The following is a 15,792-nucleotide window of genomic DNA, read 5'->3' on the forward strand; positions in this document are numbered from 1 at the left end:
AGGTGCCGCTCTGCTCGTTTCGGAGACTCTCCGTGCCGCTCCAGTCACGTGCCGGCCCTGTCACGTGGCCGCCGCGCGTGGCGGGGAACCCGGAAGTGGCTGCGGCGGCGGGCCCCCCCCCCTCTGCTCTCAGGGGAAGCGGTGAGAGGAGCGCGGGCGCCTCTGAGCGCGTGCAGAGGGCGCCGCGGACGGGGAGAGGGGCAGGGCGGTGCCTCTGAGCATGGGCAGAGCGCCTCTCCGCCCGCTGGGAGATAGGGGGGCCGCAGCCAGGTGGGCTTTGCGCAGGGGCCGCTTCCGCCTCCTCTGGGCGCCTCCGGCCCCTCCGCTCCTCCCCCGCTCCCCACCCCCAATTCTGCCCCCGCATCAACCCTGCGAAGTAGGCTGGAGCGGTTGGCAAAGGCGCCCGCCCAGGGAGCTTCACAGCTGAGTGGGGTTCGCACCCAGGCCTTGGTCCAGCGCTCTGGCAGCACCTTTTCTGGCCTGGGGCGGGGTGGGATCTGGCGCCGGCAGCAGCTGCCACCCCCTTCCTTTAGCAAATGCCATCCTTGCAAGGGGCAGCCCGCACTCAGGCAGACAGTTCTGGGGTACCATGAATGGGCAGCACAGGGTGAATCATTTAGCTGACAGTTGTATTTTTGGTGCCAGGAGGAGGTGCTTGTGGGATCCAGGAGTTGGCTGGCTCTGGGCCCTGAGTGTGCACTGTGATGTATGTGGGTGGGTGGGTGGGTGGGGGGCACCATTTGCTGTGCTGCCTGAGGCAGTGCACCGTCTTTGGCTGGCCCAAATCCTTGGCGCCGGGTAAGGAAACAGGCAGACTCCCCTCCTCCTTGGTTGCAGCAAAAGGCCGCTTGAGCCACCCACAACTGCCCCAGAACACGATCCTTCTGCCCGTGACCTCTTCTGGCCATCTCTTAGTGCCTGGCTCTGTGCAGAGTTAGGCTTACCAAAGGCCAGCATTTGAACGGACTTAGGTGCTCCAAAGTCTGTGCAGGATCAGGCCTTTACATCACTAGTATTGTATTCACCACATTTTAAAAAATCCTGCCTTTCCTCCAAGGAGCTCAAACAGCATGGAGGGTGTTTGTTGTTGTTGTTTATTCAGTCAGTTGCTTCCGACTCTTCGTGACTTCATGGACCAGCCCACGCCAGAGCTTCCTGTCAGCCGTCGCCACCCCCAGCTCCCCCAAGGTTCAGCCTGTCACCTCCAGAATATATGGAGGGTGTGCCTCCTCACAATAGCCCTGTGAGGTAGGGTAGCCGGAGAGAGAGTGACCTTCCCTGAGCCACTCCATGAGCTTCATGGCTGGGTAGAGATTTGAACCTAGGTCTCCCCTCTTCACTCCCTGAACCACATTGGCTCTCATGCTAAGTTTGGATGCTGGATGTTTGTCAGCTGCTCTCCATCTCATGACTGTTGGACAAACATCTGCATGTGCTCATCCTTTCATTTCTTAATTTTAGGGTGAGGGAAACCACGCCTGGAGCAGGAATCACAAGACGCTCTGGAGAAAGAATATTCATCTTGGCCTCTCACAAATGAGCAAAGCATCACATTCGGAGGCTTTGGCGAAATCCTGCCCTGGTCCCCAAGCTAGAATCCAAATGGCTACTAGCCTACTGAAGACGGAACCCCACCAAATCACCTGGCAGACTTGAATATCTTATGGGCCGCAGCTCCGCCGTTCCTCTTGTCCTAGCTGGGTGAACAGCTGGGTTTCTCAGATTCTGAGTGTCGGCTGTAGGGCTGCTTCTCGGCTGGATGTGCTTGGCATGAAAACAAAGGGGAGGCTGCCCCATTGGCTCCAACCTTCGTAAGGAAGCCCCTAAGCCACCTCTTGGGGGAATTTTGCCCTCCCAAGCCAGAACTCAACTCTGGACTGAAGCGGTAGACAGCTTCCTTGGATATGAATCCAGTTTTATGGCGCATCTTTTGGGAAAGGAACCCTTCCTGAAGGTAATGACATGTGGTGAAGAGATTCTGAGTTAAATGGCTGCCTCCACCCAGTCTGATCCAGCTTCCAGTGCCTGGTAAGTCCTATTACAGTATCGTTGTGGCTGCCTCCCAGCTTCCATAGTACCTCTGCCTGCTTCCCAACAATCTTTCTCCATTTTACAAAACATAATTCAGTTGACGCTCCTAGCCTCCAAGGAAGCTGAATGGTGGGAGATTCAGGACAGATACAAAGAAGTTCAGCTTCACGCTGGGCATACTTAAACTGTGGAACTCGCTACCGCAAGACATAGCGATGGACTCCAACTTGGATAGCTTTAAGAGAGGATTGACAAATTCATGGAGGAGCATAAGGCTATTCATGGCTATATGCTACCTCCCGATACCAGAGGCATTGTGCTGGGAAATGTAGGCAGGGGAGTGTTTTGGCACTCCTCTTCTGCTTGTGAGCATGTGGTTGGGACATCTGGTTGGCCGCTGTGGGAAACAGGATGCTGGGCTAGAGAGGCCTTTGGTCTGATCCAGCATGGCTCTTCTGATGTCCTCATGTTTAAATGAGAAAGACAAATGTGCAGGTTGAGTTCATATGTTTGGTGTCCGGGGTCGTCTCCTGTTCATATCCGGAGCAGGCCCTTTTTGGCCTTCTGGGTGGGGCATTCTGATGCAGTTGGAGCCCTTCTTAGAGAAGTGTTAGAACTGCACAGCAGCGTGGCTTGAGCAGCAAGGACCTGCATTTTGAACCCATTCCCATCTAGCATGTGATGTGCCCTCAAGAATTCTGGAGTATGGCTCCCCCACTCTGCCCCCTCCGGATCCCCCTTGCCCAGGAAATGCTAGGCTGCCGGTTGCAGAACCATGACTTGGCTCCCTTGAGCTGGAGCATCCTGAATCTCATGGTGCTGATCCCTTCCAGGTGGAACTGCTTTTTCCTCTATGATGGCTCAAAGGTGAAGGAAGAAGGGGACCCCACGCAAGCCGGGATTTGCTATTTCAACCCCTGCCAGGTAGGGGCTTCCTTGGCTACTCAACATGTTGCTCTCACCCAGGAGCTGCCTGGCATGGGGGGCTCTTGCAGGGGTCGGTGGCTGCACCAAGAGGCTTATTAGCCCCATTGGCAAACATGCTCAGGTCAAGGCAGCTTTCCCAGCTGGCGCCCTCACATACGTTGGACTACAGCTCCCAGCAACTGTGTTGGACTACAGCTGGTGCCCTCCAGCTGGTGCCCTCCAGGCCTTGGGCTATGACTCCCTGCATCCCCTACCCAGCATGGATGCTGGGAGTTGTAGTCCAACACCTCTGTAGGACACCAGGTTGGGGAAGGCTGCTGAACACACTTACCTGGGTATAAATCGTATTGAACTCAGTGGAGCTTTTCTCAGTAGGCAAGAATAGGATTGCACTGCCTGGAAAGTGAAACTCCAGGATGTCCCAGGGTAATGCCCTAGGCTTAATGTCCCAGGATGCCCCGGGGTAATGTCCCAGGCTGAATCCCCACCTGCCACAAAATCTGAGTATGTGGATGCCTATTTGGTCTCCTTGGTGAATCTGGTCTCCTTCCCAGGGCCCCTCCTTCCCTCCCTCCACTGCCAAACTTTGTACTATGAGTTTCTTGCGGGAGGGTCCTAATAAGGCCAAGGAGAGCACTGTTTGCCGTTCGTTCGTTCATTCGTTCAAAGTCTTATAGGGGCTCTTTAGGGCCAAGCCCTCACAAAGAGAAATCATACAGGAGATAATGAGGTACATCAGACAGTGGTGCACCAGCCTTCCCAAACCTGGTGCCCTATACATGTGTTGGACTACAACTCCCAGCATCCCCAGCCAGCATGGTTGGGGAAGGCTGGTGTACACGTATTAAGAGGAAAACGACTGTGCGTCACCCAAGACAAGCTCTGATGCGAGTCCTTGGCACTCTGTCGTGGGTCCGGTTGCTCAGGCTCTGAGTTTGGCCAATCCCCATCTTGGAAGCCATGACCAACCCGGTCTGTGGCATTCAACCCCCTGTCACCTCGCAGACCCCACTGGACCAGCAGGAGCTGCTGTGCGGACAGATTGCCGGCATGGTCCGCTGCGTGATGGAGATCTCTGGCTCTCCGCCAGGCCTCATCCGGCTGCGGAAGCTCAAGTTCGCTGTGAAGGTGGACGGAAGCTACCTCTGGGTGAGTCTGTGACGGACAGAAGGCCGGCGCCCCTTGTGGCTCTTGGAAAAGCTTGGGAAACGCACAAGCCTGGGGGGACCCCAGGGGCAGAGGGCGTTTCCGGAGCTGCTCCTGAAGGCGATGAGAGAGTGCTGCTGGCGCAGTCGTGGCGGAGCAGAGGTGGTCTCCCAAAAGCTTCCCACATGTCTTGGGTTATGCCACCTGTCATCCCCCAGCCAGCAGGCCAGTCTGATCTGATCCCACAGAAGTCTTCTTCTGTTCCTAACACCACCCTTCTGCCACCGCCACCTCTCTGCCGCAGGTGCTGGGCTGCACAACCGACCTCCCTGACGTCAGCTGTGAGCAGTTCCTGGAGCAGCTGATTGGACTTTTCCGCTTCTACAACGGACCTGTTCGTCAGGCGTACATGGTGATTGCTGGTTATGCCTTAGCCAGGGGGCGGGGGAACCTCTCTCAGCCCGAGGGCCAGATGCAGTTCTGGGGAAGTTCTCGGGCGCTGCGTTCCAGTGGTGGGCAGGGCCATGTTTTGGCTGAGGCCTGACGTGGTCTCTGGGTCCTCCCCAGGAGCGCACGCAGGAGGCGCTGGGCCAGGAGTGGGAGCGGTACGTGCAGCACCTGCGGCGGAACACCAGCAACCTCCACCGGATCTTCAATTCCCTCTGGGCCTTGGACAAAGCCAAAGTAACTCCCTGAAGGGTTTGCTTATGTTTCAGTTGTATTACTTGTTCCAGGCATCTGAGCCGCATCCTTCAGCCAAAAAGACCCCAAGAGCAGCTCATGTGTGATCCATGGAAGCCAGGCCCTCCTTGCCTGCAGGCGCACAGTCTGAAAGACACAGCGCAAAGGGAAACGGGTGCGGAGGGGAAGGGGGAGGCGTGGGCCGGAAGGGTTGATGCTCTCTCTCTGCTCCTGTCCAGGTGGAACCTCTGCTGCTGCTGAAAGCGGCCCTCATCCTCCAGACCTGCCAGCGTGCTCTGCATGTGCTGGCCGGCTGCATTCTCTACAAGGGGCTGTGAGTATCCGCGGGGGAGGTGCTGGGGAGGTTTCGCTTGCACCCCATGCCCACCAGTGCACTCTTCTCTGCCACATGGCATGGATCCAGAGCGTCTGCTGCTGGAACACAGAAACTCCCTTCTGCCCGTCCCTTTTCCAGGGTCTCGGGCAAAGGCGCTTTCTTTGCCCTGCGACCCCAGATCCCTTTAATTCAGAAAGGGGCAGGAGATGCTGCTGGACATCATGCTGGCTGTGCATGATGGGTGTTGCAGTTCAACACCTCTGGAGGACACCCAGTTGGGGAAGGCTGCTCTAGCCGCTACACCACACTGGCTCTAGGATAAAGCAGCGTGGTCTCCGCTCTGCTGCGTCAGCCCATTTGGGAGTGCGGAATTAACCCCCCCCCAATTCTGAGCCAGAGTGGGTGAATTTAGTGTAAATGTGGCTCAGCCCTGCTGCTGTCCACTCTGAACTGCACTGGCACTTGCCCATAGTGGCTGGAATCCATGCCTTCAGCCGCAGTCACCTCCCACCCTTGGAAGGAGAGGGCCACGTCCCACTCCATGCGAGCCCAGCCAGGGGCTCCCAAGTGTTTCCAAGCTGCGGTGGCTGCTGTCCAGGCTGCCTCATTCCCCCCAGGAAGTGTTAGGCACGCCTGCTCATCCCTACTCTTGTCCTGCCCCACCCAGGGTTGTCAGCACGCAGCTCCCGCCTCACCTCACCGCCAAAGTTCTGCTGCAGGAGATGGAGGTGGACCCAAAGGTAAGTCCCGGCTCAGCAAGGTGGTGGGTTTGGTAGGTGCAAGCTCTGTACTTGGGGAAAGACATGGCGCATCCACACCTCACTGTGCAAGCGTGGACTCCAAAAGTCAGGGTTCTCCCTTACGGTCCTTTATAGACGGCACCTGTTGCCTGGTCCCTGCAGGCCAACTGCCCCCAACCTCCATACTTGCCTCCGAGGCACCCTCCACCCCGAATTCTTTGGGAAGATGGCTCCTCAGAATCGGAGGGGCTTGAGAAAAGTGTGTAAAATCAGTGTCTTGGAGAGTTCTGGGTATCATTAATTGTGGAGCTCTCCTCAGCTACCAGCTCTCTTCTAAGTGAATTCCAACTGTCACTCTCCATCTGTCTAATTGACCTTTTCTCTAAAAGGCTTTCCAGTGAGAGCACTTTGGAAAGGGAGGCTGGGCAGCCAGAGAAAGCTCAGAATAAATCATATCCCAACTGCTTTGCTGTGCTCCCCTCCCCTCCCCTCTCCTCCCCCTGGAACGCGCCATTTCCCCCGTCTCCATCAGACCTTGGAGAAGCAGCCTGTGTAGTTCTCTTGGAGTCGGGGGTTGGATCTCTGACTCCCCCTTCCGAGGTCGGAGCGCCATCTCAAACCTTGGAAGGAGTTTCCCGAGCCATCCTATGGTCCCTGGGATGCTCACCTAGGGACCATAGAAGTGTCCTCTCCATTGGGACTAAATCTCATTACTTTCAATGGGACTTACCTCTGGATAAACAGACATAGGATCAGGCAATGCCATTGTCCCTTTACATCTGGGGCAGTTGTACAATAATTCCAGTCTGGAAACATCACAAGAATTTTCTGAAATGTTTATTCTCGCTCTCTGCTTCCATTTCAGGACAAGCCAGAAAACGGGGAGGTGGTGCAGGATGAGGGTAAGTGTCCCGCTGTGAGGAGAGGCCTGCCGGGCTGGGCGAGGTGGATGCAGCCTTGGCATAGGCGAGTCGCTTGGGGGTTGCTGGCGCAAGAGGTGATATAGCAGCCTCCTGCATCCCTGGAAGCCATGCTGGGAACCCTCTAAGCTCTTCTTGCTCCTCCACGCCATTCCAGCTGTGTGGACTGATGCGCACGTGTGCAGAGGAAATGGGCCCTGTCCTTGCCCGGAGGCGAGCTCTGGCCCTGGCTGCCAGTCACAGGGCTAGCCGCTGCGGAGCCTGGCCACAGACAAGGGGAACTTGGGCGGTGTGTCCGGAGGGTCCTGCGTCCGCGTGCAGCAGGGCGGGTCTGAGGCTGAAGCGAGTGGCCCCTCTTCCTGCCTTGCAGGCTCCTTGACGTGAGCCCAAGGGAATCCCTAATCGCAGCGCCGTCTGGTGCCTGGTGGCACGTAGCAGAGCTTCTCCATGTTCTTCTCCCTCTTCTGGGCTGGCCACAGCAGAGGCCTGGGCATGTGCTGGCAGCTGGCCGTGCCACGATCCAGAGGTTTGCCTGTGCGCCTTGGAACCCCGCGGTGCTCGCATTCTCCTTTCTGGCGGGCGGCTCCCTTCGGAGCATCTTCTCTCTACGGGCTTGTTTACACAGCCGGGCTTCGGAGGCTGATTAACGCAGGGTGGTTTTCCTGGGATGGTTAACCCACAAAAAGGATTTCAGACTATCTCAGCCTGCTCCCCTGGCTGACCGTTCTGGGTTGTCATGTGGAATAAATGAGCCCGTGGCACTGTGAGGGGAAGAGACAACAGCCTGCTGCCATGTGCAGGATCTGCTCCATCTAGGGTGGAAGAGATGGGAAGAGCCCGGGGGCTGGGCAGATGGGGCAGGCGCTCTTTCTGCTTGCTTCAGCAGTTCACCCTTTGCGGTTCACCCTGTGAACACACGAATAACTAAGGGTGCAATCCTGTGCGAGCTTAGACAGAAAGAAGTCCTGCAACCCCCAGCATGCCCCAGCCAGCCCCAGCCAGCCATGTAGGACTTTTTTCTGTCTAAACGCGCATAGGATTGCACCCCAGATGTCCCAGGGTCTTTATCCTGGGAGAACAGGGCCTCTCAGGCTTTTTTATGACATCTACCCAAGACCGGGCTGATAAATTCATTGTTCCTTTCCCTAGGAGGTGCCCTGACGCCTTTTGCACAGCCCTCTTTACCTCAGGGGGTCCGGATTAGCCCCGTCTACCTCTTGGAAGATGAAGCAGCCACCCTCCGGGACTTCCCTGGGGAGTGGATGACCAGGTGAGACAGGAATCGCGAACGCGCGAAGAGGCTTCTGCTCCACAGAGCGGGGTCTTGCTAGCCATGGCTTCGGTTGCTCCCTTCAGATGCTACGTCTGTGGGTTCCCAGCATGTTTCTCCTGCACCCCGGATCCTGGCTGCTGCATCCTGGCAGCCAGCTGACCTTTATCGGGCACCCACAGCCTCCTGCAGGCTGCAGATGAGTCCTGCTGTGACCCAGAGACTGCGCTAACTGTGAGCTCTCTAAGCTCAGTGCTTCATAGCTCGTCTTTTATTTATTTATTATTTATTTATTACATTTATATCCCGCCTTTTTTCCTCCAAGGAACTCAAGGTGGCGTACATAATCCTCCTCCTCTCCATTTTATCCTCACAACAACAACCCTGTGAGGTGGGTTGGGCTGAGAGCCTGTGACTGGCCCAAAGTCACCCAGCGAGCTTCCATGGCCGAGTAGGGACTAGAACCCGGATCTTCCGGCTCCCAGTCCGTCACTCTCACCACTACACCATGCTGGCTTCTGGCAAATCCCCTAAATCCAGCAGCATCCATAACTGAGATTGCAGTTAAAAGTTGGGGAAATCAGTTCAGAGAATATAAATTTGACTTCCCCACCCTTCTTTTTCTTTCGTTTCCAAGCAAGGTAAGACAATGCGCTTCATACCCTGGTGGTTTCTTATTGAGGATGGCAAGGCACTTTGCACATGCCCATGAGCCCTCACTTGGGGGGAACACACACTAAAAAAAGAAGGTTTGGGGAGGAGGTTCTCTCTCATGTGACACCCGGGGGCAGGGGGAGCAGTTCCATTTCTTTGCAAAAGGGACGTGTAGCTGGCAGAGCCAGCCCAGAGTCCCTGAAGTGGGGAAGGCACAGTGAGAGCGGTGGAGGGTGGCTTTCCCTGCCCATCCTCCACTCCATGCCCCCTCCATGCCACAGCCTTGCCCAAGGCTCCCCCTTGCCTGCCCGCTTTGCCCCCTCCCCCCCATCTCTGGCCAAGGTTGCCCAGCATGCAGGGAGGCTCTTGGATGGAGCCTGTGCTGAGCACCGTGCAGCAGCACTCCCCAGCCCCCCACAAGGACCCCTCAGCCAGCCAGCCAAAGCCTGGAGCCAGGGCCACCCAAGCTCCGGGTTGCCTCTGGAATTCGGCCCCTCCTTGGGGGCGCTCACGAGCTGAGAAGGTGTGGAGTTGGCACCTTCACGGCGTGCAGGTGGCCTTACCACAGGCAGTCAGTCCACGGCTCCCTGGCAAAGCCGCCTTGGGCACCCAAGACAGCTAGCCGCAGAACTGGCAGCCCCGGTGGCCAGGGAGCCGTGGTGCGCCCCTGCGTGTGCCGCCAAGGGCTGGTAGCTGTTCGTGAGAGCAGAAGCAGGGTGCCGCGGGATCGCGGCCAGGTCCCCCTAGTCCAGCAGTCTGTTTGCACGGGGGCTCCACTGGGAAGCCCCCAAGCAGGACGGGGCGCAGTAGCCCCCTCCCACTTGGGGTCCCCAGCAGGTGGCATTGAGAAGCACGCTGCCTCCGATTCTGCAGGTAGCCAGGATGACCCGTGGCTACTGGCGGCCTTGTCCTCTAGCCCCTTCTTCAAGCCATGTGGGGAGCCATCACAAAATCCAGTCACTGCAGATTTAATTTTTGTGAACCGCCCAGAGAGCTTCGGCTATTGGGCGGTATAGAAATGAAATGAAATGAATGAATGAATAAATAAATAAATAAACAAACTGCAGCAGATTACAGAAGCGAGGCAGGGCTCTCCCGAGTCTCTCCTGAGGCTTCCGGCCATCACTTTTGTTGGGTGGCCCTCCCCAAATTTCACAAGGGGGAGAATGGTGACTCTCTCTCCTCCCCCCGGCCTGCATAGCAGTTTCCACGGGGGCCCGTCCTGCAACCAAGATGGCGCCACTCCTGCAGGAGCGCCCGAGGGGCCGGGCGGCACCGCATTGGTGAGGATGGCCTTGTATGTCCACCGTGTCCGGGGCCTGGTGCTCTCCCTCCTGGCTGAAGAGCGGCTTGTGGACGCCGGAAACTCCATCGAGGATGTGGTGAGAGGCGCTCGTGCTCCGTGCTCCCCCCCCACGGCCATGTTGTGCTGTGTGAAGGCCCTTCCTCGGCCCCTCAGCGATTTGCCCTCTGGGCAGGGCCAGTCAGCACCCAGACCTGCCAGCCACCAGCCCACCCACCCCAATTCCTCCAAGCAGCGCTCCTTAGGGATGTGCAGAAAAAGTTTTCAGTTCACAAAGCATCCAGACTTGCCCTGCTTGCAACCACAAACGTTGCGTTCCCAAGCTTGTGATCATGCTAAAAAAATGTGTATTTTTTAAAAAATACACGCTCTGAAAGGCATGTTTTTCCACAGATACACATTGTCATGCTTTAGTTTTTTGGGGGGGGAGTGCATGCTTTTGAAATATGTGCCCAGAAATGCACACTTTTCCTGTTCAAAATGTGCACTTTCCTCATCCGAACGAAGCAAAAAGCACGAAGCTTGGAGAACTGGGGCCAGCTGAAACATCCCTGCTTCTCCCATCTCTGAGCTTTCCTTGAGTGTCAGTGCATCTGAAGGCATGATCACAGCTGGAGCGGGGTGCTGTTGGAAGCACCCCGGGCTCCATGGTTCTGCTTGCCATGGCAAGTGCCTCCTTGCCCTCCGGCAAGGGGGATGAGAGGAACTCCAGCCTCCCTTTCTAGCTTGGAGCTGGGGAAAGAGGAAGGGGTCATCCCTGCAGTTGTGCAGAGCTTTGGAAGGTCTGCACAACACCCGAAAAGACCTCTGCCCCTCCCCATCCTGTGCACATATTTCTGGGTGTAAGCCCCATGCCCCACCCCACTCCTAGTCAGAATGGGATTGATGTCCAACTCAGCTTTCATAGGACTGTGCTGAAGGGGGCAGAGTCTGGGTGGCCTCGTGGTCTGGCTGGGCTCCCTGCAGAAGAGGACGTTTGGGGGCAATGGGCAGGGGTTGTGAATAGGCAGAGAGTGCCAGGGGGGCAGCTGGCCTGGCTCCAGGAGGTTCCTGTGTGAGCTGGACCTTGCAGGGTGCAGAGGTGCCCCCGCTCCTCCAGATCCCCACAGGCTCTTCTGCCCTGAGCAGGCATATTTCTTTGTTTATTTAGAAAATCTCTGCACCACCCTTATTAAATCGCAGAGTGGTGTACAAAACCCATTAAAACAAGTAACATAGAATACGAAGATCAACGACGACAACGAGAAAATCTACCAGGCTGGGTAGGAAGCGCCTGGCTGTACGGATGCATTTTCAACAGGCGCTCAAACATCATCAAGGATGGCACCTGTTACACTGCAGCAGGGAGAGGACTCCAAAGGCACCACCACAGAAAAGGCTCTCCCATGGGCTGCTGGCAGGTGTCCCTGTGCAGGTGATGGGACAACCGGAGGCCCTGCTCTGTCGTTCTCGGTGAATGGGCAGGTTGAGATAGGACGTGCCTGATCGGCCTTTACGGAGCACGACCTCTCTCTCTCCTGCCCTCTCTGCAGTATCACAGCAGCCTGGCCTCTCTGAACGGCTTGGAGGTTCACCTGAAGGAGACCCTTCCGAAGGATGGCCTCTCCCCTGCCATGGCTGCCTATGGCTTCGCACACTACGACTCCATCCAGAACGTCGTCACCAGTGAGTGCTGAGCCGGGGGAGCTGGGAGGGAGCATGTATTGCAGGAGTTGATTCGGCCAGGACTAGTCTCGCTCCTCCAGGCCCCCACGGCTCCTCTGTCCTGCTTGGCTATTAGCCGTTGTGGCAGTGCGGAACTGCCGTGTGCGGCGGGGGAAACGGCGGGCCTCTGGGTGCGGGGAGCTGTCTTCCGGCGGCTTGCCTTGCCGGCTTGCTGAATGGGCGCTCCCCTCCCGTCCCTTTCTCCTCCTCCAGCCAACGTCCTGCCGACCTCCAGTCCTCAGTTCCGGCCCTTCCTGAGGGCGGCGAGCCTGATCCATGCCAACTTCAGCCAGCTGCCCGCGGCGTCAGAAATCACCGCCAGGTGAGGCGGGAGGCCCCAGGGCGCGCGCAGGGAGCCCTCCAACACACGGCTGCCCCTCTCTGTCAGAGCCTGGTCTGGGCGGAGATCCCCCACCCGGGAGCCAGAGCAGGGCAGGCAGGGTCGAGCTGGCCACAGTTACGCTGCGCCCAGCTGGAAGGCGGGGAGGGGAGGCGGCCGGCTAGTCCCCCTGGAGCTGGGGCTGGTCTGGGGCTCCAGAGCTGGAGGCCGCGCGCGAATGCCACCGGCTCTGGGCACTGGCAAGGGCGGAAGCCACAGCGTTTGCCGACAGCTGCTCGGGGAGGGCTTCTTGGCTCAGAGCCAGCAGGGCCAGCCATTGGCCGGGGAAGGGGGCTTTGCCGCCAGGCCCTGCTTGCTTGCTTGCTTGCTGGGGCGGGAACCAACCGTGACGTTGCAATCGGATGGCTGCGTTCCAGCAGGCTGAGCACAGCGGTTCTTCTCTTAGCTTGGGGGCTGATGGCTGTGTTTGCACTTTTTTCCATTTCTCGTTTTCCCTCTCCCCCGCCCCCGCCATCCTAAGGCAACTCGAGACACACCAACCCCACACCCTGATCTAACTGAAATGAATATATCCCATAAAATTCGGGTTGCAAGCTTGGATTGACTAATTGGTGTGCTTCATCAACTAAATCTTTAATCGCTGGTCCCTGCTGCCTGCCCCCCGCCAAGCATGGCGGTTTTCAAGCAAGTCGCTCGCTTTATGGTTCAGACCCTTCTGAAGTGCCATACAGGTTTTGTGTTTTCATCTAGCAGCAGCGGTCTATTTTGCTTGCTCGCAGGGGGGAAAATGCTCGTGTCCAGCCACTGCCACCCCTCGCTCAGGGGTCGTTCAGCATGGCTGTTCCAGTGGCCAAGCCTGGCGCTTGCTAGAATACGGCGCTGGCAGCCGCAGTTCATTCAGGACTCGTAAGAGGATTGCCTGCTTCACGGATGGGGTGGAAATAATTAAGAGAGCTTTCCTTCCTCTGAACCGGGGTGGTAGAAATTTCGTGAAAAATGTTATGCTTAGCTTTAATTTTAGCACACGGTATTTTACATTTTAATCAGGGCTGTTTTAACTGTCACCCATGTAACCAGACGCTGTCCTTTTCGCTCAGCACGCTAAGAAAAGCATCCTTTACTGGGCAGTTGCAATATACGCAGATGTATGCAAATTCACCCGTTTGGTTTACACCATCTGCACATGGCAGTATCCTCACTCGGAGTGCGCTCACGGGGATCCTGACGCATTGGCTTGGCAGTTAACAGCCAGTAGTGACATCTAAAATCACTAGCATGCGTGCGGACTCAGGAATGCTGGGCTCTGTTTTAAAATGGGTAATTCTTCAAGCTAAAATGAAATGGACGTTTCCCACCTTTGCTTCCCTGGCTATTAAAAAGGAGGTTGGCGCTTTGCAGCCCCTTGACAGGCCTTAAAACATGGTAAGGAATGTGCATTTGGGGGCCTCTGAAGCACCTAGTGCTCAAGGTTGGTGCAGTGTACTTTTGGTCGCTTCCCCCCCCCCCCCCCCCCGCCGCCGCCAGGGAGTGGATCTTAGAGGGTTACGGAGATTCCAGGCCACCTTGTTTGCCCACCTCATTGGCTGCTCCTCTTCTGCATTTTGGCCACAAACCTCTCATCTTTGTTGTGCCATCCTCTTTTTTTTCAACCCACCGTTCTGCCCCTCCAGGAACGCCTCCACTGCCGTGTACGCCTGCCGGAACGCTGTCCAGGAAACATACTTTCAGCAGGTGGGCCCCCTCCTCCGCAACTCGGGCGTTCCCAACCCCCATGACAGCGCCTTCGCCCTGCCTGGCAAGGCCAAGCAGAAGCTGCTCAAGCACGGGGTGAACCTCCTCTGAGCTGGGCAGCTGGCGGTGACGGAGCCTCGGAGAAGCTGCAGACTGCTGGGACGTTTTCTGCTACTGTGGGCGTGTGGGCAGTTGTGTTTTTTTTTAATCTGCTGAATGCTGCCAGGGCTGATACTCCCATTCCCCCAAGCTCTCGTCCAGCCCTCTGGTCCGCCCAGCGGGGCGCCTTTGAGCTCTTGTCAGCCAGCAGGTGCGTAGGCGTCCTGGGTCACGGCGCCTTGTGTTCATTTGTTCCTTTGCCAAAGAGCACGGGAGCCTGTCCCGTCCCTGCTGGGGAGGTCTTGCTGCACCCACGGCCTGCTCCGCCCCTGTGGCCCAATTCAGGTTCCAGACAGGGTGACGCCTGTCTGGATCCTGAAGTTGCTCACCTCCCCCTGGTTTTCCTTTGGAGGGCCCCTTCTTCAGGAAACCATGCGGTACAGTCCTCCTGGGATGGCACCATTTCACCCAGCTCATCCAGAGTCCTCTCTTGCCTCTGGAAAGCAAGCCTGTCAAGTGGAGTGGTTCCAGAGGAGCGTTCTCCCTGCCCTGCTCACCTCCTACACCAAAGGGGATTTGGGTGGTTGAGCTTCAGAACTAGGCGTCTTTCTGCAGCTGCAGATGAAAGCGGTGCAATCCTGGCAGGGCTTTTTCTGAACAGTGAACAGTGGGCAGGCGAGGCGAAGCGGCTCTGTTGCCACTTTGAAGGCTCTGGAACATCGCCACCTCGGCTTTCGTCCTCCTGGCGCTGAGCGGCAGGAATCTCACCCTCCAGCCCACGCAGCTGCTCCTGGCTTTTTAGCCAGCTCTGCTACCTAAGGCGTGGAACCGTGCCAGCTGCAACTGGGGAGAGCGCTCTCTCTTGGCAGTGGCTGGGGGTAGCGATGCGCCATGGTTGAGCAAAAGTGGGCCTGGCCTTGGCAGGGCCCAGTGCCCCCATGCATTCTCCCCCAGTAGCCCCTGGCTTTCCCTTTCTCCGTTCCAAACTGGGCCACTGCCTCTCCCTCTTTGGACTCCCTCTGGCAAGCGGGACCAGAAGGCTTCATGCACTTCCCTCCCCGCAGCATCAGCTCAGCCTAATCCAGTTTTGTGTCAAGTGCCTTGGTGGCCGCAGGGGTTTGCAGTGGAAAAGCAACGGAGTGCCTTCGCGGGGGTGGGATGGGAAAGGTTTACCGGCATGCCGGGACAATAAAGCTGCTGGCTCAGGCCCTTGGGCGTTTCCATGCGCTGTTGTCGCCGTGTCTTCATTGTGCAAAGGGCTCCTTGCTCCTTCTGGGAGGGCTGGACCCTGATTCAGCTTCACTCTACCAGGCACACCGGAGCCCAAAGCAGCAGTCCTCCCCCCCGCCCCCCAAAAGAAAGTCCGAGATCAGGGCTTTGGGAGAAGGTGGCAGGGCTGTGGGCGACGCCGTTTTCAGTCAGGCAGGGTGTTTGCATAGCAACAAAGGCAAGGAAGCAAAACACCCTCTGGTTGCCTCCTGAAAAGCCACGGCTGCCGGCTGCCGGTGCCATCTGTCGGCCACGAGGCAGCAGGCGAGCGAGCGAGCCCTCTCCAGTGAGAGCCCGGAAGAAGCCCTGCTTGGAGGGAGTCTGTGGCACACGTGTGCGCACTCCCACCCCACCCCCAGCCTTTCGTGCCATTCACCCTCAAGAGCATGACTTCTGGAACTGAGCTCACGGTGGTCTTGCCAAGAACAGCCTTCATGTTTCATCGAGCCCAAGTTCCTAGTCCTGCCATTTTAAAGAGGTGCTTGTGCAGGAAGGTGGGCCAGGCCTTGTAGGAGAAGGCCGAAGGGGGCTGCACAGGATTTCCAGTAAGGTGAGCCAGAACACGTCTGTTCTTCCCACTCTTCACAGCCAGCAGAAGTAGAAGAAATGCGCACAACAGGTGGACATGTCCACATCTACC

The 15,792-nt window shown here is 57.3% G+C and overlaps 1 protein-coding gene across 7 annotated transcripts; it reads left to right on the plus strand.

Annotated features, from left to right (window-relative positions):
* The first annotated feature begins 66 nt into the window (after positions 1 to 66).
* On the plus strand, positions 67 to 15,106 carry HPS4 (HPS4 biogenesis of lysosomal organelles complex 3 subunit 2). Of its 7 annotated transcripts, none has more exons than XM_084819478.1 (14): positions 67 to 270; positions 1,462 to 2,028; positions 2,865 to 2,955; positions 3,964 to 4,107; positions 4,409 to 4,516; positions 4,672 to 4,788; positions 5,025 to 5,119; positions 5,790 to 5,862; positions 6,728 to 6,764; positions 7,932 to 8,052; positions 9,908 to 10,088; positions 11,542 to 11,674; positions 11,927 to 12,035; positions 13,724 to 15,106. In XM_084819478.1, exons 2-14 carry the CDS (start codon positions 1,988 to 1,990, stop codon positions 13,893 to 13,895), a joined length of 1,422 nt encoding a protein of 473 aa, XP_084675604.1. In that variant the 5' UTR covers positions 67 to 270; positions 1,462 to 1,987; the 3' UTR covers positions 13,896 to 15,106. The 7 variants fall into 7 exon arrangements, with proteins under 7 accessions (XP_084675604.1, XP_084675607.1, XP_084675603.1 ...); XM_084819481.1 differs by having other exon boundaries at positions 9,911 to 10,088; XM_084819477.1 differs by having other exon boundaries at positions 67 to 141.
* The last annotated feature ends 686 nt before the right edge of the window (positions 15,107 to 15,792 follow it).

Source organism: Heloderma suspectum, chromosome 13 (genome assembly GCF_057233095.1).
Source record: "Heloderma suspectum isolate Gila_16-S chromosome 13, 16-S_ref, whole genome shotgun sequence".
In the NCBI taxonomy this organism is placed as follows: Eukaryota; Metazoa; Chordata; class Lepidosauria; order Squamata; family Helodermatidae; genus Heloderma; species Heloderma suspectum.